General features: G+C 40.9%; 1 protein-coding gene and 1 pseudogene across 4 annotated transcripts in view; both read right to left on the reverse strand.

Annotated features, from left to right (window-relative positions):
- Positions 1 to 16,617: 16,617 nt before the first annotated feature.
- LOC103662059 lies at positions 16,618 to 17,658 on the reverse strand (annotated as a pseudogene).
- A 3,361-nt stretch (positions 17,659 to 21,019) lies between these two features.
- The window catches only part of WDR59 (WD repeat domain 59), an 81,716-nt gene continuing 79,534 nt past the window's right edge, over positions 21,020 to 23,201 (reverse strand). For all 4 annotated transcript variants that reach the window (XM_040633585.1, XM_008689709.2, XM_040633586.1 and 1 more), the window contains one exon: positions 21,020 to 21,851. In XM_040633585.1, coding sequence (XP_040489519.1) covers positions 21,723 to 21,851 — 129 coding nt within the window. In that variant the 3' untranslated portion in view covers positions 21,020 to 21,722. The remainder of the gene's footprint in view (positions 21,852 to 23,201) is intronic.

Below are 23,201 nucleotides of genomic sequence, written 5' to 3' on the forward strand. Positions count from 1 at the left end.
GACCCTGGAATCATGACCTAAGCAAAGGCAGACGCTTAACCCACGAGCCACCCATGCGCCCAGGAGCCTACTTATAAATAAATAATAAGGAGTCACATTTTCTTGGGCGCCACTGTTATTCCAAGGACTATGTAATATACACAATGCCTGCACTTTTTAGGGAAGGACTTTTAAAATATGCTTTTGTCTCCACCTATTAACTAAGTTATTAACCTTAAGGTAATGATGAGCCTGCTTACTTTAGACCAAAGTGATGATGCATCTGAAACGGAAAACACACCCATAAAATTTATTTAGTGATAAATCTGTCCAATAGAACCCTAAAAGCACAAGCACCTATTCTTTGGGTGTGGACTTTTTCGGCTGTATAAGCATATTGCCTCAGGTACAGCTGTCCCATTTAAAACAAAATCGAGGAACTCAAGTGCTTTGCGCCTAGCTGTCTCCAGCGCACAAAATCCTGTCAGTCAGGCACTGAGCAGCCAGCAAAAACCTCTCTTTTTATATTTAAAAAAAGTTGCTTGTTTGTTTGTTTTCGGCAAGGAAGACCTATAATATTTAACTAGGTTTTTTCTTTTTTACATTAAAGATTCAAAGCAACATAGTAAAAAATCAAATAGTACAAAAAATTAAAAATAAAAATCTTTCTTCACCCCAAATCCTTCTGGGTCTATTCTCTAGAAAACATTCCTATTACTAGTGTATCCTTCCATTTATAAATGTCTATGTATATATTATTCTTTTAAAAAAACAGAAATAGGACCACCCCTTATACACAGTTCGAGTCTCCTTTCGCTGAACATATACGCCAGCCCATATAACCTGTGTCCATGTTTTTCCAATGGTGCATAATATTCCATTGTATGGACACACCACAGTTTATTTACTCAGGCCCCTCTTGATAAACATTCAGGTTGTTTCATTTTTTTCTGCTAGAAAAAATGTGAAAGTCAACATTTTCTTTTTTTTTTTTTTAAGATTTTATTTATTTATTTGACAGAGATAGAGACAGCCAGCGAGAGAAGGAACACAAGCAGGGGGAGTGGGAGAGGAAGAAGCAGGCTCATAGCGGAGGAGCCTGATGTGGGGCTTGATCCCAGAACGCTGGGATCATGCCCTGAGCCGAAGGCAGACGCTTAACCGCTGTGCCACCCAGGCGCCCCTGAAAGTCAACACTTTCATACTAACAATTTTGTGCATTGATGTATAAGCATCTGTGGAATAAATCCCTACTAGTAAAATGGAGTCAAAGGCTTGGGTGTTGGATCGTTTGAGAGCAATTACCAAAGTGTTTTGCAAGAAGGCAGCCCTGTTAACGCATCTTCCTGCGTATATCACGCATACTGCATGCTGCCTGACATGTGGGCCAACAATGGATTTTCAACTTAAAAAAATTTTTTTTCAGATTAATTTATTTTAGAGAGAGACACAGCACGTGCACACTTGAGCAGAGAGAGGGACAGTGGGAGCAGGAGGGAGAGAATCCTGAAGCAGACTCCCTGCGGAGCTGAGCTTGGAGCCCCACTCAGGGCTCGATTCCACAACCCATGAGATCAACAACCTGAACTGAAAGGAAGAGCTGGAGCCGACTACACCGCTACCCAGATGCCCCTCAACTTAAAAAAAAAAATTTTTTTTATCTTTGCCAGTCTGATAGGTGGGAAATGGTATGAGCACGCCCGCGGACGCTCTTAACCAGTATACGACGACTGCAAAGGTTGCTGCCATTTTTGCACGTGGTGACCCAGTTAAATAAAATCAGGGTAGTAACAGGGATGGAGGCTATTTCAAAAGTTTATCCTTACTCCTAAGCATGAGTAGTTGGCTTTGCAGCCTAAATTGGAAAGATTAATTATATACTGAGCATCGCCTCCACGTCACTTTCAGAGTCCTCCTTGATCTTAAAATGTCAAACTAAGAATTAAAGGGAACTCTCCCCAAAACATAAGAAATAATTACAGTTTTGATTCAGTTGTTTAGAAATGCCAGCACATGTCATTTGTAATATTGACAATGATGACAATTCACGCTGTTATCTTTACGTGAAACTGGCAGTCTCAAGAACAGGCTAAATAGAAAAGTGAGTATAGTCAGTCTTCAAACTTTTCCTTACCTCTCATGAACAGCTTTGAAAGAAAGTTATTACTGCCACTGCGAGGAATTTTAAATCCTTTCTTGAAATACATTTCAATAATCTTTTTTATTTTAAATATATTTATTTGAGAGAGAGCAAGCACGGTGGGAAAGGGAGAAGCAGACTCCTCAACGAGCAGGGAGCCCAACTTGGGGCTCGATCCCAGGACCCTGGGATCATGACCTGAGCCAAAGGCAGATGCTTAATTGACTGAGCCACCCAGGCGCCCCTAATCCTTTATTTTAGAAGAATTTTAGATTTACAGAAAAATTGCAAAGATGGTACAGACAAGTCCCCATACGCCCCACAGTTTCCCTCTTTATTAACACTTGACATTAGTTGTTCCCTTCTGTCATTTTTCTGTTCCTGGATCGTATTTCGGATCCCACAGTACATTTTCATGCCTCCTTTGCTTCCGCTTGGCTGTGATAGTTCTTCAGACTTTCCTTGTTTTTGATGACCTTGACAGTTTTGAGTACTGGCTAGGTGTTTTGTAGAATGTCCTCCAGCTGGGATTTGTCTGATGTTTTCCTCATGATTAGACTGGGCTTATGGATTAGAAGGGAGAAGACCCCACAGGTAAAGTGCCCTGTTCATCACACCATATCCACTATCATACTGTCAGCATGACTAATCACTATAGCTTTTGACCTTGATCACCGGGCTGAGTGAAACACATTTATAAACTTCCTGTGTTGACATAAGCAAAGTTACAGTGATGAATGGAATCTTGAGGGTTTCCAAAGTAAATTGTGGTGGCAAGGCTGAGTATTAGGGGACAGGAGACCCCTAATTCTCTAGGAGACCCTGCCAGGGGAGTGGAGAGAACTCTATGCCAGAGTACACTGAACTTTGACGCAATATTGGAAATATATAAATACAATGTTCAGAATAATCCCAGTGGCGTAAGGACAGTAGTCTTCCCTTATTGGCAGGGGTATGTTCTAAGACCCCCCAGAGGATGCCTGGAATCACAGATAGAAACAAACCCTATATACCGTATTATGTTTTTCCCAACACACACATACCTATGGTAAAGTGCAATTTATATATTAGACACAGTAAGAGATTAACAACAATAATAATAAAACAGAACACTTGTAACAAGACACTGTCATAAAAGTTACATGGATGTGGTCTCTCTCAAAATACCTTCCCTGGACCGAACTCACCCCTCGCTGTGAGGATGTGAGATGATAAAGTGCCTACATGATGACCTGAAGTGAGGTGACTGGTGTGGGCGTTGACCTTCAGGCTACTGTTGACCTTCTGACCAGCTGTCAGGAGGATCACCTGCTCCTGGATCAGGGTAGACTGTGGGTAGTTTCATGGAAGTGAAACTGCAGATAAGGGGGACTACTGTACTGTTACTTACACTTTGCAGCGGAGGAAACGGAAGCACCGTGCCACGGACACCAGCGAGCTGAGATGCAGTCCGCACAGTCTGGGCACAGGGTCCAGGCTCCTACCGCTGTGCGCACCGCCTCACCAATGCTATCGTTAGTCTTAGCTTGCCCTTCCCGGACTATTAGTGAGACCAGATATCTTGCATTTGGTTTATTAGCTAATGGGAGTCTTTTCAAGACCTCAGTGTGGTGCGTTACTGGTGCCAGCAGCTGGGATCAGGATCATCCCAGAGTATAATTTCAGCATGACCCTGGGCTATGGTTGCCAGATTTAGCAAAGAAAAATACAAGATACCCACTTAAATTTGAACTTCAGATGAACCACAAATAAACATGTTCCAACTGAAATTCAAATTGCCTGGCATCCTGTACCTTATCTGGCAGCCTTCCCTCTGGCTCCAGGGCCCCCAGGCCTCACTTCTTAGGCCACCGCAAGTTTCTGTGACTTACTTCTCTTTCAAAAATCTCTTCACTGCTTCAAAAAGCTGTGGCAGAGTCTACTGTATGCCCGTAAAACATCTTACACCGTGACTCTATCAGTGTGGGAAGGTAAGTGAAAGACCTGGAAGGCTGAGGGTTTCAAGAAAAGAATGTTGTTGTTTTCCAAAAAGGAAAATGCATTTTGAATGTCTGTGTTCCCACAGTTAGGTGACAGTTCCTTGCTGGTGCTGCTTTGCCTGATGTAAACACAGTGAATCTCAGTCTTTGACTGGGATGTGTTGAATCTCAAATCTTTGAGCACTCAGTCTAGTAAAGATGTTGTCATGTATAATAACGAGCTAGCTGAATTAACTATGTGAGGTTAACTATTAATAAATTTCAACATTTTTCAAAATAAAAAAAAGAAAAGAATGGGAGAAAACACAATGATCCGAGGAAGAGGAAAAAGTACAGTGTGCTTACTATGCCGTGTCTTTCCAGAGAATTCTACTTCAGGGATCATTATGAAACAAATCGTAACACCTGCTTGCCTCATCTGCTTATGTTCCGTGCTGGAGTTCCACAAGCTTTGGAGTTGGTGACACCTGGAATAGTTGTGCACCTTTGCTTTACAGATGGATGATGAGAGATTTTCAGGCGTCCTGGCTCGCACACAGCAAAGCTGGGGTGAGAGCAAAGGTCTCCAGATTCGTGGATGCCATTCTGTTTTCATTAATCCTACTTCTGACTTCCAGAACTACAGGATAAATCTGTCAGGCCTTAGATATCAGTGTCTCCTGCCTTCTCTTCATCTTCTCTTTACCAGTTCAAAAGTGTCCAATTTTTACAAGAATTCTTCATTTTATATAGTTTCCAAACTCTTCCCTGCCTTGCTTATTTTTTGAACCCTGTTCCCCTAAAAATGCCCAGGAATTGAACAGAATGATCCACAACCGGGCATAAAGAGAACTATTGCCTCTCTCCCTCCATCCAAACAACAGAGGCTGAGATTTCGTTGACTTTTGGTCATAAATGCATATTTGTTGGCACATGATATGCAGTTAGCTAAAATCTCTCGGCCTTTTTTTTTTTTTTAAAGGATTTTATTTATTTATTTTGGAGAGAGAGAGAACAAGCAGTGGAAAAGGCAGAGGGAGGGAGGGAGAGAGAGAGCGAGCAACAGACTCCCTGCTGAGCAGGAAGCAGGATGCGGGGCTCGATCCCAGGACCTGGAGATCATGACCTGAGCCTAAGGTAGACGCTTAAACTGCTGAGCCACCCAGGCGCCCCAACAGGGCTTTTTTGTAAGAACTCTCTCATCCTGTACTTCTACATCTAATTATTTCTAACTAACTGCAGAGTTTGCATTTATCCTTCATTAAATGTATCTTTTTAGTTTGGATCCACAACCATAATTTGCTGATTTTCTTCTTTGAAATCTTGATTTTTTAAAAGAAGTTTATTATTATTATTATTATTATTATTATTATTATTATTATTATTTTAGCAATCTCTATACCGAGTGTGGGGCTCGAAATCACAACCCCGAGATCAAGAGTCCCAAGCTCTACCAACTGAGCCAGCCAGGAGCCCCTTTGATCTTGATTTGATGCAATTATCCAACACCCGAATCACACATCTCAGCTCTGTCTCATGGGCCGATCTTAAATACATTCTCCCATAAACCATCCATCAAGGATTGCTGCTCATTCTTCCTGGTAAAGCAATGACACCTGACCTCGGCTTTATGGGATTATTTCACTTTCTCTTTACTTCAGCTTCCGCCTTTCTCCTTCACTTCCAGAATTGGTACTGGTAGAATTCTCTGAACCACCTCGCCCACCAGACCCCTAGATTTGGTCTGACCACATCCATCTTTCTCATTCATAACTGTATCTTATCTAGGTTTCTCATTTAAAAATGCGATTTAGAATTAATGTTAAAAGCGCATATGTTAGCAGTGTGTGAGAAACATTCAAACTCAAGGTGCGGGACAGAATTTCAAACGGCTTTTCTGCTCTGACGGTATACGTTTGTTCCATCACTGGATCAATGAAGCTAGGGTGAATTACAGGTGAGACAGATCTTCCACGTCACAAGTAGAGAAACAGGTACAGACTAGTCTGGATTAACCTTTATCCTCAACCTCATTTCGGACTGAGGAATGGATCTGATTCTCTGAACGAGGTCTCTGCTGCCACCTGGTGGTAATTATTTCCCGGCTTCCAAGACGTAAACGTTTCCTAAGTCCTGGGCTCTAAACATTACACCTTGAGCTCCTTTCTGCCATCTCTACTTTAGACTTTCCAACTCTGTCAGAGCCTTTTGTGGAGAAAACAAGAAACAGTATATCCTCTATTTGTACTGCACAAACATTTTACACTTTGTTGTATCAAATGTGTCCAAAATGTTCACAGAAGGAAAAAAAAGTTTTGATTCCTTTAAGGTTACAGATTGACCCAAGCCTTTTAAAGCCAGCAAAAACATTAGTTACTGGGATGCTTTCCAGATGGGAAAGAAAACTCACCTATATTGAGTTTTCTTTCTTTTTTCTTTTTTCCATTTCTGATTTCCATTAGGAAAAGAAGAAAAAACATAGTATTGCAGGGTGCTCTAAATTAAGAAGGTAACAGAAGAAAGTAAAGTCTGGCCTGGCCCCGGCCTTTAAGCCAAAGTACCTCCCAGCTTGGGCCAGTGTGTGCTGGCAAACTTTCAACCTTCCAAAAGCACCAGGGGGTGAGAGAGAATGGCTTCCTGAATGTCAATCCAGAGCCAGGACAGCCAAGAGCTGAGTTCAATGACATGACATAGGTCATTTTTAATCTAACCATGGTCTCTTCCTTTATATGATATCTGGACTTAATGTAGCAAAATAAAGGTAGTAATCAAAGACTGTTTTCAGATTTATGCTACCATAAGAAGTATTTTTATGATAGAAGAAATGCTCTTTTCTCACCGTTTTTCTGTTAGTCCAATCTGAAAGAGTTTATCCATGGGCTGCACCCATTACACAGACGGGCAGTCTCCCTGGTGGCAGCTCTGGGGACTTCTGCTCTCTGGTTTGGGAGGTAATAACCAGTCTCCCAGGATGAGCTGTATATTTTCGAAGTGATGGCAGATGCCACATGTATCATTTACTTCTGGGAGTTTTAGCTGCTTTTTGGACCACAGGTATGGGTGGAAAATAATTACAACCACCGTAAGGGAACAGAGTTGAAGGACTAAAATGGGAACAAGAAACGAGAACCTAAGATGGGAGAAGGAATTGATTTTTCCTCCCCTACGGTGGGCAGGACAGAACAAGTCCACAAGCTGCTGTGTGACTGGTTACAAGATCCACTGACCGTTACTCAAGAAAGTCTTCGGTTAGGTTCCAGAGCCAGTCTAGCATTGTCTCAGTCAATGCCCAAAGTTCATACTTGTTTCTCAGAACCAACTGTGGTGAATCACAGTGTCTCGCTTTCCTTTCTTTTTTTTCTTTCTTTGTCTTTCTTTCTTTTCTTTTCTTTAACAAACTTTAAGATAATTATAGATTCCCACGCAGTTTTAAGAAATAACACAGAGACACTCTGTGTACTTTTTGTCCAGTTTCCTCCAAAGGCAACATCCGGCAAGACTGCAGGACAGTATCATACCCAGGATTTCCCCCCCGCCTTTTTACAGCTTTATTGAGCTGTAATTGATATTTTAAAAATTGCACATATTTAATGTATACATTTTGATGAGTTTGGACATTTGTAAAACTTGTGATACCACAATCAAGGTAATAAACACATCCACATCTCCAACAGTCTTGTCACACCCAGGATATTGACCCTGATGCAATCCACTGATGATTCACATTTCTCCAGTTTTACCTGTACTTATTCACGTGTGATTCTGCGCAATTTTATCATACGTGTAGTGCTGTATGCACCACAATCAATATGCACAACTGTTCCATCATCACGAGGATCTCTTGTTGCTGCCCTTGGACAACCATACTTCCTGCCTGCCCCTCCCCCAGCCCCTGACAACCAGTAGTCTTTTCTCCAGCCTGATAATGTTGTCATTTCAAGAGTGGTTATGTAATGAGAATCATACTACTGTGACCTGTTGGGATTGGCTTTTTTTACTCCGCATAATTCCCGTAAGAGTCATCCAAGTGGTTATGTGTATCACAGCTCATTCCTTGTTATTGATAAGCAGTGTTCACGGTACAGATGTGCCATCGTTAACTGTTCACTTGTTGCAGGACGCCTGGGCTACCTCCATCTGGGCGCTATCACAAATCTTAGCCACTTTAGTATGATTTTCTCTGTTTATTTCTTTTTAAGATTTTATTTTTAAGTAATCTCTACCACCCAAATGGGGCTTGAACTTACAACCCCGAGATCAAGAGTCACATGTTCCACCAACTGAGCCAGCCAGGCGCCCCAGTTTCCTCTGTTTCTCACGTCTTGCCTTCCTGTGGTTACTTGAACATTTTTAGAAACTCATCTTGATGTATGTATATATTTTTTTCTCCTTTCAAGTTTTTCCATTGTGACCAAATACATAAAATACAAAATTTGTTATTTTAACCATTTTTAAGGGTACAGCCAGTGGCATTAAGTGTATTTACAGTGTTGTACAGCCATCACCCTTGTCCACCTCCATAAATGTTTTCATCTTAGAAACTGGAAGCTCGATATTCGTTAAGTAATAACTCCCCATTCCCTACTGCTCCTAGCTGCAGGCAGCCACCATTCCACTTTCTAGGATTTTGACTACTTTAAATACCCTATGTAAGTGGAATCATACAGTCATTTCTGTATGAAATGACTCATTCATTTCACTTAGCATAATGTCCTTCAGGCTCATGCATTTTGTAGCATATTGCAGAATTCCTTCCTTATTTTAAGGCTGAATAATATTCCATTGTATAAATATACCACATTTCACTTACCCATTCAACTGATGATGAACTCTTGGGTTCTTGCTTCCATGTTTTAGCTATTGTGACTAACGTTGCTATGAACGTGGGTGTACAAATAACTCTTTGGGACCCTTCTTTCAATTCTTTTAGGTATACGTATACCCAGAAGTGGAAATGGCCATTAATTCCATATAGAACTGTGTGGTAATCCTATTTTTAACTTTTTGAGGAACCGCCAAACTGTTTTGCACAGCAACTGTACCATTTTACATTTACAGTGTTTTTGAGTGTATCACACTAAGCAGTTTTCTTAGTGGTGGCTCTGCGTATTACAACATACATGTGACGCCACAGCCAACTGGTATTAACATTTTTCCCCTTTGGGTGAAGTGTGGAATCCTTCCTTCCATTTAGGTCCCTTTACTTCCCCACTTTTAAATATCGTTGTTTTGAGTATCAAATGAGGTTATAATTTTTGTTTTGATCGTCAAACATGATTTATATAACTCATGAGGATAATTATTGCATGGACCCATATTTCTTTTTTTTTAATGATTTTTTATTATATTATGTTAGTCACCATACAGTACATCCATCCCCGGTTTCCGATGTAAAGTTCGATGATTCATTAGTTGCGTATAACACATATTTCTGCTCTTGCCACTATTCCTTCCTCCTTTCTGATGCTCCAACATTCCTTCCTCTACCATTCATTTCTGTTTGAAAACTTCCTTTGACTATTCTTTTAAGGTATGTCTGCAATCACAAATTCTTTTCGTTTCCCCTTCATCCTGCAGGATAGGTTTGCTGGATATGTAATTCTGGGTCGATAGTTCTTTTCTTTCAGCTCTTGGAAAATGTCCACCTCTTTCAAGCCTCCAGAGTATCAGATGAGAACTTCGTTTTCATTTGAATTGGTGTTCTCTTGGAGATAATGTATGGTTTCTCTCTGGTGCTTTCAAGATTTTTCCTTTGTCCGTTGTTTTCCAAAGTTTAATTATGATGTGTCTTGATGTGGATTTCTTTGGGCTTATCCTGTTTTGCCAAATCAATAAATTAAAAATTTTTAGATAAATAAATAAATCCCAAGTAGTTAAACAGAAGGTTTATGTTTTTCACTAACTTTGGGGAGTTTCTGGCCATTATTTCTTTGAATGCTATTTTTTTGAAACTTTCCAGTCCCCTTCTGGGAGTCTGATGCTTCAAATGTATCTTTTGTTATTGTCCCTATGATTCTGATTTTTTCTTTTCCGGTCACCTTTTCTCTATTCAGGTTGGGTAAATTCTACCCTCAAATTCATTAATTCTGTTCTCTGTCATCTCCATTCTACTCTTGACTTCATCCAGCAAGTTTTAAAAGCTTGCTATTGTATTTTCAGTTCTATAAACTCCTTTTGGTTACTTTTTTTTATAACTTCTATTTCTTTGCTGAGACTTTTCTACATTTTTGTTTCAAGAGAATTTGTAACTGGTTGTGGAAGCTTTTTTATGATGGTTGCTTTAAAATCCTTGTCAATGGGACACCTGGGTGACTCAGTAGGTTAAGAGTCTGCTCAGGTCATGATCCCAGTGTCCTGGGATCGAATCCTGCGTTGGGCTCCCTGCTCAGCCGGGAGACTGCTTCTCCCCTTCCCTCTGTCTGCCATTCCCCATGCTTGTGCTCTCTCCATCTCTCTGTCAAATAAATAAAATCTTTTTAAAAATTAAAAATAAAAAACCTTGTCAAGAGATTCAAACATCTATTCATCACAGTGTTGCATCAGTCAATTATCTTTTCTATTCAAGTTGTGTCAGCCTGGTTCTTGGTGTGACAGGTGATTTTCTATTGTATCCTGAACATTTTAGCTATTATGTTAAGAGGCCCTGGGTCCTATTTAAATCTTATATTTTAGCAGGCAGTCACCTTATTCAGGTTTAATGTTTATAAGTGGGCCTGGCCTACTTTTCTGGACTGCAGTTCCAATGACAATTTAATTTTCAGAGCCTTTGTGATGTTATTTTGGGATGCTTAATTTATCTGGAGCCACTGGGGCTCCTCTGGTCCCTGCTGGTGCTGTCTGAAGGGGCTAAAGGAGTTTTCCAGGCCGGCTGCCTGGTCCCTCTGGGCATGTGGGAATAAAGAAGCTTCCTGAGCCAGGTGCTGTCTATAGTGAGATTCCCCTTGCCAGTGTCTCTAGCCACCTGGTGTCTCAGTATGAGATTGCTCACTGGTCACCAGGTGTCTTTCAGTGGGAAAGAGAGTCTCAGACCCAGAGGGGAAGGAGAGCATCTCCCCAGTTGCTAGACATAAATGGGACTGCCCTGCTGCTTGGTGTCAGTGAGTTCCCAGCCAGTCTTTCACTGGGGCTGCCAGGCTCACCTGGCCTTGGAGCTCTTATTCCACCTGGGCTGCTTTCTACTGCTACGCTGGGGGTTGGAAAATGCTGGGTGCAGGTTACTTTCTTCAGCTGTGTGGGGGGTTGTAAAATGTCTTCCCTCTGTGTTGTTCCTCCAGCCCTGGCATCCCTACCAATTCACCTCTCTTTTTCCACCTTGCAGAGTTCTCTGGGTGTTGCCTGTATTGCTTCCAGAGTTAACAGTTACACTTTGCAGGGACAAGCAGGGAGAGGCAAGACTACCCTGTCCTGTCCAGACCAGGAGTCCTGGCGCACTACTGTACCCGTTTTGGTATTTCCTAGGTAGTACTGCTGCAAACGGAAAGTTCTTCTTTTACATTTATTACATTCATAAAGTATTGTCAAGTGAGAAAGGCTAACTGCAGTGTAAAGCATATAATACAACCACATCATTCTACAAACAAAAAATAACCTTCTAGTATTTATTTGTTTGCACATTTGTATGTGAACAAAATGTGTAAGGATAAGCACAAGGCTGTTAACGCTGGTTGCTGGGGAGGCAGGAGGAAGAGTATTAATTTTGTTTCCACATATTCTTTCACCAATTGCAGTGAAAACTTTTTTTGTTTTTGAAGAAGAGATTAAAATAATTTTCAAAAATCAATTCTGAAGACTGGAAACAACACAAATGTCCTTCAGTAGATGAATAGTTAGACACGCTGTGGTCCATCCATACCATGGAATCTACTAAGCAATAAAAAGGGACAAGCTATTGATACACAGAGCAACTTGGCTGGATTCAAGGGAATTACAATGAATGAAAAAAGCCAATCTCAAAAGATTATATACTGTATGATTTCCATTTATAGAACATTCTTGAAACTACACAATTCCAGATCTGGAAAATAAATTGGTGGTTGCCAGGAGCTTAGGAGGTGGTGGTGGGGGTGGTGCGGGTGATGGTGGCTATCACAGGGCAGCATGAGGGACCATGACTCTATATAGTTGACTGCCGTGGTGGTGGATACATGAATATACATGTGATTATACTGCACAGAACTGAACACACACACGCATGCACGAGGGCATCTAAAACTGGTGACTAAGGTTGATGGAGAGTATCAAAGTCAACTTCCTGGTTGTGATATTTATTACAATTACACAAGATGTTGCCATAGGGAGAAAGTGGGTGATGAGTATACCAGATCACTTTGTACTATTTCTTACAACTGTATGTGAATCTACAATGACCCAAAAATTAAAAGATTAAGAGAATAAATTCTGAAAAACCTCATGGCTACCAGAGGGGAGGTTGGTGGGGAGACGGGTAAAATAGAGGAAGGGGATTAAGAGGTACAAACTTCCAGTTATAAAATAAGTAAGTCACAAAGGTGAAAGGTATAGCATAGAGTAGTAATAACATTGTATGGTGACAGATGCTAACTACACTTACCATGGCAAGCACTGAATAATGTTCAGAATTGTCAGATCACTATGTTGTACATCTGAAACTAATATAACATTGCATGTCAACTATACCTCAATAATTAATAAAAATAAATAAAATTTTAAAAAGAAAAAAAAACCCAAAAAATAGAGTCATGAAGTGCAAAAAAAAAAAAAAAAAGAATAAATTCTGACACAATAAGATAGTGGTACAGGGAAGTATAAGCTCCCTGTGCTTGTTCTTAGTAACAGCTGCTCTCACTCTGGGAAGCAGTACCGACGTCGACCATACGTTTTTCCCAAAGAGATGGTTTTCATCTCTTTTTGCCTTAGTGTCTGTATTCCCACTGTCGCCGTCCTAATTAAGGCACAGAAATAGACTTCTAACCAGTGTCCCTTTCCACCATCTCTTCACCTCTAATTTGCACATGGTCAAATTAAAACCTGACCTGTCACTCTCCCATTTAACTCTCTTCAATGGCTCCCCATCATCTACAGCAGTTATTTCTCAAGTAAGAGCCTCAAATCATGGGTGTTCCCAATTGGTCTGCATGTCAAGCCCTCGATGGGAAAAGGATAATTTGCTGTGTGTAGATGTTTCATCAAATTTGACACATGATATTAACTACAATTTTAATAAACATCTCATTTCTTAATTATATGTTCTTAATGATATCCTCAGAGTTTGCACATGTGCATATAAAGACTGTGCTGGCCATTTCACCTTGTCTATCAAATGAGTATGTTGTCTATTAAATTTGCATTTTCACTATTACTAGTATGTAACATATCTCCAATTTCAAAAATGGATCAATGGCTTAAAAAGACTAACTGAAAAATAAAAATAGTGATAAAAGTGGACTAACTTTCTTACACACACACACATAGTCAAAATGGATTACAGACCTAAATGCAGGACATGAAACTATAAAACTCCTAGAAGAAAACACTGGCAATAATTTATTTGATATTGTCTGTCACAACATTTTTCTAGATATGTCTCCTGAAGCAAGGGAAACAAAAGCAAAAATAAACTATTGGGACTACATCAAATAAAAAGCTTTTGTGCAGCAAAGGAAATTATCAGCAAAATGAAAAGGTAACCTATGGAATGGGAGAAGATACCTGCAAATGGTGTATCTGATAAGGGGTTAACGTCCAAAATATATAAAGACATATACAACTCAACACCAAAAAACCCCAAATAATCCAAATAAAAAGGGGCAGAGTACCTGAATAGACATTTTTCCAAAGACATACAGATGGCCAGCAGACACATGAAAAGATGCTCAACATCACTAATCATCAGAGAAATACGAATCAAAACTACAGTGAGATATCCCCTTATACCTGTTAGAATAGCTAGAATCAAAAAGACAAGAAACAAGTGTTGGCAAGGGTGTAGAAGAAAAGGAACCCGCAGGCACTGTTGGTGGGAATGTATACTGGTACGGCCACTGTGGAAAACAGTATGGACGTTCCCCTAAAAAATTAAAAATAGAAATACCATGCAATCCAGTAATTCCACTGCTCAGTATTTACCCAAAGAAAACAAAAATGCTAACTTGAAAAGATACATGTTTACGCAGCACTATTTACAATAGCCAAGACATGGAAGATGTTTTATATAATACCAACTGTCCATCCACAGGTGAATGGATAAAGAAGATGTGATAAATACCATATGAGATGAGGAATCTAGAAAACAAAACATACCAAAAAAAAAAAAAAAAGCAGAAACAGACCCATAAATACAGAGAACATGTTGACTGTTGCCAGAAGTAGGGGGGTGGAGACATGGGCAAAACGGGTGAAGAGGAGTGGGAAGTATAGGCTTTCAGTTATGGAATGAGTAACTCATGGAAATAAAAGGCACAGCGTAGAGAATACAGTCACTGGTATTGTAATAGCCTGTAGGATGACAGATGGCAGCTATACTTGTGGTGAGCATAGCATAAGGTAAAAAGTTGTCGAATCACTATGTTGTACACTTGAAACTAATGTAATATTGTGTATCAACTATACTTCAATTTTTATTTTTTCCTAAGAGTTCAAGTCTACTCCACTTTTTTTTTTTATTCAACACTTCCATATATCACCCAGCACTCATCATGACAAGTGCACTCCTTAATCCTCATAATCTATTTAACTCATCCCCCAATCGACCTCCCCTCTGGTAACCACCAGTTTGTTCTCTATAGTTAAGAATCTGTTTCTTGATTTGCCACTCTCTCTCCCCCTCTTAATCCCTCTCATTTTTCCCCTTCGCTTGTTGGTTTTGTTTCTTAAATTCCACATATGAATGAGATCATATGGCATTTGTCTCTCACTGACTTATTTTGCTTAGCATAATGCTCTCTAGCTCCATCCATGTCATTGCAAATGGCAAGATTTCATTCTTCTTGATGGCTGAGTAATATTCCATTGAATATATACACCACATCTTTATCCATTCATCAATCAATGGACACCTGGGCTGTTTCCATAATTTGGCTACTGTAGATAATGCTGCTATAAACACTGGGTGCATGGATCCCTTTGAATAAGTATTTTTGTATTCTTTGGGTAAACATCGAGTAGTGCGATTGCTGGACTTGTAGGGTAGTTCTATTTTTAATGTACAGAGAAACCTCCGTACTGTTTCCACAGTGGCTGCACCAGTTTGCATTCCACCAAGAGTACAAGAGGGTTCCCTTTTCTCCACATCCTCGCCAACGCCTGTTGATTCTTGTGTTGTTGATTTCAGCCATTCTGACAGGTATAAGATGATATCTCATTGTAGTTTTGATTTGCATTTACCTGATGATAAGAGGTCTTTGAGCATCTTTTCATGTGTCTGTTGGCCAAGTGTATGTATGTCTCTGGAAAAATGTCTATTCATGTCTTCTGTCCATTTTTAATTGGATTATTCATTTTTGGGGTGTTCAGTTTGTTTGTTTTTAGTAGACTCCATATTGGCCATGGAGCCCAATGAGGGGCTTGAACTCACAATGCTGAAATCAAGACCTAGCTGAGATCAACAGTTGGTCACTTAACCAAATGAGCCACCCAGGCATCCCTGGGGAGTGAGTTTTACAAGCTCTTTATATATTTTGGATACTAACCCTTTATCAGATATGTCACTTGCAAATATTTTCTCCCATTCCGTAGGATGTCTTTTAGTTTTGTTGATGGTTTCATCACTGCACAGAAGCTTTAATTTTGATGTAATCCCAATAGTTTATTTTTGCTTTTGTTTCCCTTGCCTCAGGAGACATATCTAGAAAGAAGTTGAGATGGCCCTTGTCAAAGAACTTACTGCCTGTGTTCTCTTCTAGGATTTTTATGGTTTCAGGTCTCACATTTAGGTCTTTAATCCATTTTGAATTTATTTTTGTCTATGATGTAAGAAAGTGGTCCAGGGGCACCTGGGTGGCTCAGCTGGTTAAGTGTCTGCCTTTGGCTCAGGTCATGATCTCAGGGTCCTGGGATCGAGCCCCACATCAGGCTCCCTGCTCAGCGGGGAGTCTGTTTCTCCCTCTCCCTCTGCCCTTCCCCCCACTTGTGCTCCTCTATGTCTCAAATAAATAGATAAAATCATAAAAAAAATAAAGTGGTCCAGTTTCATTCTTCTGCGAGTTGCTATCCAATTTTCCCAACACCATTTGTTGAAGAGACTATCTTTCTCCCATTGGATATTCTTTCCTGCTTTGTAAAAGGTTAACTGACCATATAACTATGGGTTCATTTCTGGGTTTTCTATTCTGTTCCATTGATCTGTGTGTCTATTTTTGTGCTGGTACCATACTGTCTTGATTACTACAGCCTTGTGATATAACTTGAAGTCTGGAATTATGATGCCTCCAGCTTTGCTTTTCTTTTTCAAGATTGCTTTGGCTATTTAGGGTCTTTGGGGTTCCATACAAATTTTAGGATTGTTTGTTCTAGCTCTATGAAGAATGCTGTTGGTACTTTGATAGGGATTGCATTAAATGTGTAGATTGTTTTGAGTAGTACAGACATTTAAACAGTATTTGTTCTTCTAATCCATGAATGTGGCATGTTTTTCCATTGCTTTGCATCATCTTGAATTTTTCTTTTTCTTTTCTTTCTCTTCTTTTCTTTCTTTCTTTTCTTTCCTCTTCTTTTTTTTTTATGTCTGATCTTATTTGTTACTCTTTAAAAAAAATCTCATTTTTGACTGGACTCAGACTTAAAGGTAAGAAGCTCTCAGAGAGGACAGCGTCTGTCTCTTGGCAATCTGTTCCTGGCATTTTTCTTTGGCCTCCTTCATTCTCTTCGCCAAACATTTAGCATATTCTACAGCCTCTTCCTTATTTTTCTTAGTGTGCTGTTTCTTCAAAGCAATATGCTGACTTTTGTGTTAGAGGACACGAAGAGTAACAAGATGCTGAATCTTGGGCACTTTGGTTCTAGGTTTCCTACCTTCTTTGTTCAGGGGCTTTCTCATAATATACTGGTAGACATAATCTTTAAAGAGACTGAAAAAGTTTGCGGATTCTGTTAGTTCTTTTGGGCCCCAGGCAAGGAGGCACAGTAGTATCAGTGAGTCCAGGAATATCGTTCCCCCCCCCTTTTTTTTTACAATCACCAAGTTGAGAACACTGAGACAGCATCCACAATGCAACCCCCAACAGATTTGTGCTTTCTTTCTCTAGTCCTCATTGGTCTGTAGCAGGAATACTCCTTACACAGCAGCAGGCAGCCACGGCCATGGGTCAAGACACCCTGTTTCATGGGGAAGCCTTGTTTGTCACTGCCACCACTGATTTGGACCACATAACCCTTCCATTCTTCACCCAGAGCAACGGCAGCATCTTCTGTGGTCATATACTTCTCATAAAATGTATGAAGTTTGCGTTCATCATCCACTTCAATGAGTTTCTCACAGACAGTAGCTGGAAAAGAGATGTTCAGCTTCATCCTGAAGCCAGCCTGCCACCTCTGAGGTGCCATGAGAAAGAGCATCTTGAATTTCTTTCATCAGTGTTTTACGGTTTTTAGAGTACAGATATTTCACCTCTTTGATTAGGTATATTCCTAGGTTACCATTTTGGTTTTGGTGTAATTGTAAATGGGATTCCTTAATTCTCTTTCTGCTGCTTCATTATTGGTATATAGAAATGCAATAGATTTCTATATGTTGATTTTGTATCTGAGACTTTACTGAATTCATTTATCAGTTCTAGCATTTTGGTGGGGTCTTTAGGGTTTTCTATATATAGTATCATATCATCTGCGAATAGTGAAAATTTTACTTCTTTCTTGTTGATTTGGATGCCCTTTCTTTTTGTTGTCTGATTGCTGTCACTAAGACTTCCAGTACTATGTTGAATAAAAGTGGTGAGAGTGGACATCCCCACCTTATTCCTGACCATAGAGGAGAAGCTCTCAGTTTCCCTCCATTTAGGATATTAGTTGTGGGTTTTTCATATATAGCCTTTATATGTTGACGTATGATCCCTCTAAATTTACTTTATTGAGCGTTTTTATCATGAATGGATGTTGTACTTCGTCAAACACTTTTAATGCATCTACTGAAATGATCATATGGTTCTTATCCTTTCTTTTACTGGTGTGGTATATCACATTCACTGATTTGCAAATAATGAACCACCTGTGCGAGCCACAAATAAATCCCATTTGATCACAGTGAATGATTTTTTTAAAACGTATTGCTGGATTTGGTTTGCTAGTATTTTATTGAGAATTTTTGCAGCTATATTCATCAGGGATATTGGCCTGTACTCTTTTTTAGTGGTGTCTTTATTAGTTTTGGGATCAGGATAATGCTGTCCTCATTGAATGAATTTGGAAGTTTTCCTTCCTTTTCTATTTTTCGGAATAGTTTGAGGAGTAGGTATTAACTCTTCTTTAAATGTTTGGTAGAACTTGCCTGTGAAGCCACTTAGTCCTAGGCTTTTGTTTGCTGGAGTTTTTTTTATTATGGATTCAATTTTGTCGCTAGTTATCGGTCTGTTTTCTGTTCCTTCCTGTTTCAGTTTTGGTAATTTATATGTTTCTAGGAATTTGCCCATTTCTTCTTGGTTGTCCAATTTGTTGGCATATAGCTTTTCATAATATATTTCATAATTTATATTTCTGTGGTGTTCATTAGTTCTCCTTTCTAATTTGTGATTCTATTTATTTGGGTCCTTTCTCTTTTCTTTTGGATAAGTCTGGCTAGAGGTTTATCAATTTTATTAATTTTTTCAAAGAACCAGCTCCTGGTTTCATCGATCTGTTTTTGTTGTTGTTGTTGTTGTTTTTAGTTTCCGTATCATTTATTTCTGCTCTAATTTTTATTATTTCCTTCCTTCTGCTGGCTTTAGGTTTTGTTTGTTGTTCTTTTCTAGCTCCTTTAGTTGTAAGGTTAGGTTGTTTAAGATTTTTCTTGCTCCTTGAGCTAGGCATGTATTGCTATATATTTTCCTCTTAGGACCACTTTTGCTGCATCCCAAAAGTTTGGGACAAGTGTGTTTTCATTTTCATTTGTTTTCAATTACTTTTTAAATTTCTTCTATTTCCTGGTGGACGCATCCATTGTTTAGTAGCATCTTATTTAACCTACTTGTATTTTGGGTCTTTCCAGATTTTTTCTTGTGGTTGACTTCTAGTTTCATAGCTCTGTGGTCAGAAAAGGTGTGTGGTATGACTTCAATTCTTCTTGTATTTGTTGAGACCTGTTTTGTGGCCTCATATGTGATCTATTCTGGAGAATGTTCCACGTGCACTTGAAAAGAATCTGCATTCTGTTGTTCTAGAATGAAATGTTCTGAATATATATGTTAAGTCCATCTGGTCCAGTGTGTTATTCAAAGCCACTGTTTCCTTGTTGATTTTCTGTTTCCTTCTGATTTTCTGTGACCTGTCCCCATCGATATAATAGGGGTATTAAAGTCCCCTACTTTATCATAATAGATTAGTACCTCTATGTTTGTTATTACTGTTTTATGTATCTGAGTGCTCCCATGTTGGGTGTATACATATTTATAATTGTTATACCTTCTTGCTGAATTGTCCCCTTTATTACTATACAGTGCCCTTTTTTTTTTTTAAGATTTATTTATTTATTTGAGAGAAAGAGAGCAGGGGGAGGGGCAGAGGGAGATGGAGAGAGAGATTCCCAAGCAGACTCCATGCTCAGCATAGAGCCTGATGCAGGGCTTGGCCCTGAGATCATGATCCAAGCCAAAATCAAGAGTTAGTCACTCAACCGAGCCACCCAGGTGCCCCATATAGTGCCCTTGTGTCTTGTTACAATCTTTGTTTTAAAGTCTAGTTTGTCTAAGTGTTGCTACTCCTTCTTTCTTTTGACATTCATTTGCATGACAAATGTTTCTCCATTCCCTCACTTTTAATCTGCAAGTGTCTTTAGGTCTAAAATGAATCACTTGTAGGTAATGGATGGGTCTTGACCCCACAATCCTCAGTAAGAAATGAATTTACAGTGTGATCCATTATACATGTGAGTGTGTAGATATGCACTCATAACAGGTTACACAAAATGATATTCACCCTTCATATGGTACATGCTCACCATTTCTCTTCTACTCCATTTCATTTTTTAAATGCTGGTTTCTATATACTAAATCAATTTCACAATCCATTACTGGGTCCTCACCTATAGTTTAAAGCAGTGATGTACAACACATTTTGAAACATGTACTTATATTTCTTAAGTTAATCAATTTGGAATTGTAAAATTCTAAGAAACAAATATATATTCCAGTAGAAATATCAAAAAGATATCTCTTTTCCTGGCAGATATAATATGTGAAGAGTTGAAAATCATTCTGAAGAATAAAACACGTGGACCACAGTCATGTGGAATGCAGATAAACAAAAAAACGGAGTCTGTGACAGAGCCCAAATGAAGAGTGGAAGGAACTTACCGGAACTCAGACAACCTGCTCAGTGGCAATGCGAGACTCGAAAATCAATGTTGTGAAGCCATCTAATTTTCCTTTTGCTAAATGAAATGATTAAAAGACTCTAGGGCTTGGAGCACCTGGGGGGGGGTGCAGTCAGTTGAGCATCCAACTCTTGGTTTCAGCTCAGGTTGTGATCTCAGGCTCATGGGATAGAATCCCACATCAGGCTCCACGCTCAGCATAGAGTCTGCTTAAGATTCTCTCTCCTTCTTTCTCCGCCCCACCCACCCCACCCCACGCTCTCTAAAATAAATAAATAAATCTTAAAAAAAAAAAAAAGACTCTTGGAGTTGGAAAGAAAATATCAAATTCTAGTTTCTCTGTCAGATGACAAGATTAAATCAGCATTTCCTTTGAAAGTCTAAGCACTGACTCTGGTTCTACCCCAAAGAGTTAACTTCAATTAGAAACAAAATAAAAACAATTTCACAAAAAATTGTTCAACCTTTTTTTTTTTTCAAACAATTACCTGACTTTTATTAGCCAAGGGAGAGCAGCTTGAAGAGAAATAACAAACATAAGATACAGCTTTAAAGTCCTTAAGTACATCATGTATTTATAATTTAAGTATCATTTTTAAAGGCCACTTATCCATCAGTTCATTTAAATGTACCAACTTATAACACAGACCCACTGATCAACTAAGTTAATGTCCACTGTCCTTCAGCTCAGGAGACTGTCCTTTGTATCCGACCTTGGTCTGAAATGGCATCAGAAAGGATGCTGTTCAGTGGTTTAACGTTAACACCCTGAAGGTAAACACGGCTCTGGAGGCAGGGGCTTTTCTTGAAGAAGACTTCCACCTGGCTATGTGGCTCTGCACGATGGCCCTCCTACTTCCCAGTGACATCCATGCCATCCACAGCCAAACAGAAGAGAAGCAAAGGCTCAGGAACAGCTGGTGTGGTGGCAGTCTTTGAGGGGAACACGCTCCAGTCTAGTCGGGAATGGCCTTCTGGAGCCTCCCTCCTGGTGGAGAGCTTGTCATCCAACATTTATGGAATCCTCTGGGATTTGCGACAACTCCCATCATCTGTTAAGTTCAGAACGTGCTTTCAAGCAGGCAGTGACATCCACACCCGGTGGGACACACCTCCTGGGTCCGAAACCACTCCATCATGTGGCTGGTATGCCCACCATGCCCGCAGGTCAGGCAGAAATTGGACGATCCTCGTACCGCCACGTGGCAGATGGCACACTGGAATGTGAAGCCTTTGCAGATGGCACACTGCGTGCCACGGACCTCGCTCCGGCAGTGGCTGCAGTACACGCCAAACTCTGCAGACAGTTGGAGATGGCCGAAACAAGACAAATGGGAAATTAGTTCTGCAAAAGGAAACTGGGCATGGTGAGTAATGATGTCTTCATCTTAGGAGCCTGCAGGGATTCTTTACAACAATGATTCTCTCTCTTTTTTTTTTTAAACAGCAGAAGCCCTTCTTCCATAATCTCACTAAGTCTTACAAAGACAAGCTGCTGTCACTGCAGGCTGGGTGCAGGGGGTCAGTGCAGGAGATGCCTGGCTGTTGGGAGGCCTGGTGTGAAAAGCCCAGGTGATGGCTACGTCTCATCCTCTCCTACGCCAATGGCTGCAGGGGCCTGGCTCATAGAGGTGGCCACCAACTGTTTGTTGACAGAACTGAAGGACTCAGTGACACCCAGCAACAGCTGATCAGTGTCACAGTGTCTTCCTGACTTGTACACCGATGACCAAGTGGCACAAGATGTGCCGAGTCAGGACCCTGCGGTCAGGGCCAGCTGGTCCCCAGGTCCCTGGAAGAGACCCCGAGGGCTAACCCCACCACCCGCACATCCCAGTGCACCTCAAGCACGACCCTGAGTCTGGGCGGCCTATGTGGATCCCTGTCTCCCCTGCCCAGCTTCCAGTGTGCCACCCCAGGAACAGGCCTTCCCATGACTGTGCACTCTCCTCCGACAGCACCCTCGGCACCTGGCCCCGCCTGGAGCCTGCCGCCTCTGCCGGCCTCTGGAGGAAAGGCTGCTTCGGTCTGGAGTCCCAAGGAGCGCCGGGGCAGGAGAGGCAGACCCACGCCCCATTACTGCCTGAAGACCATTACCTCTCCCCTGAGGAAATGCCACCTGGCTTCACCATCCTTGCCTCTTCTCTGCCCTCACCTATGACAGTGTGGATACACCCCCAACCCCCGTCCCCTCAGGACTTCTGTTCTTGGTTCTCACTCTTTCTCTTGACCTGTTTTTGGCACCATCCCTCGTGCCTTCAAAACCCACTCCCAACCCTGTGCACACCTGGCCTCCCAGGTCCTCGCCCGTCCTGTCCTGTCTTCACCCTTTCTGGCAACAGGTGCCCCTGGGGCCAGCCTGAGTAACACGGACCAACATTATCATCACTTTCTTGCAAGTATCCCCAACTCCCTCCACGGTACCACCAGCAGAACCTCCAGCCCAGATGAGTGCTGTCGGCTGCCTATGCCATGTCTGCCCTCAGCGTTCCTGAGGGAAGGCGCACCGGCCAGATGCGCTTCTCACTAAACACACGACAACCAACCCACGGACTCCCAGGGCGGCACCGTCTCCCCGAGCACTCCTGCACAGCCCCTGCTCCCCTCTCTCACCTGCTGGCCTCCCCTCTTCCCTGGAAAAAGAGAA

The sequence above is a fragment of the Ursus maritimus genome, unplaced genomic scaffold, assembly GCF_017311325.1.
Source record: "Ursus maritimus isolate PB19 unplaced genomic scaffold, ASM1731132v1 scaffold_19, whole genome shotgun sequence".
Lineage (NCBI taxonomy): Eukaryota > Metazoa > Chordata > Mammalia > Carnivora > Ursidae > Ursus > Ursus maritimus.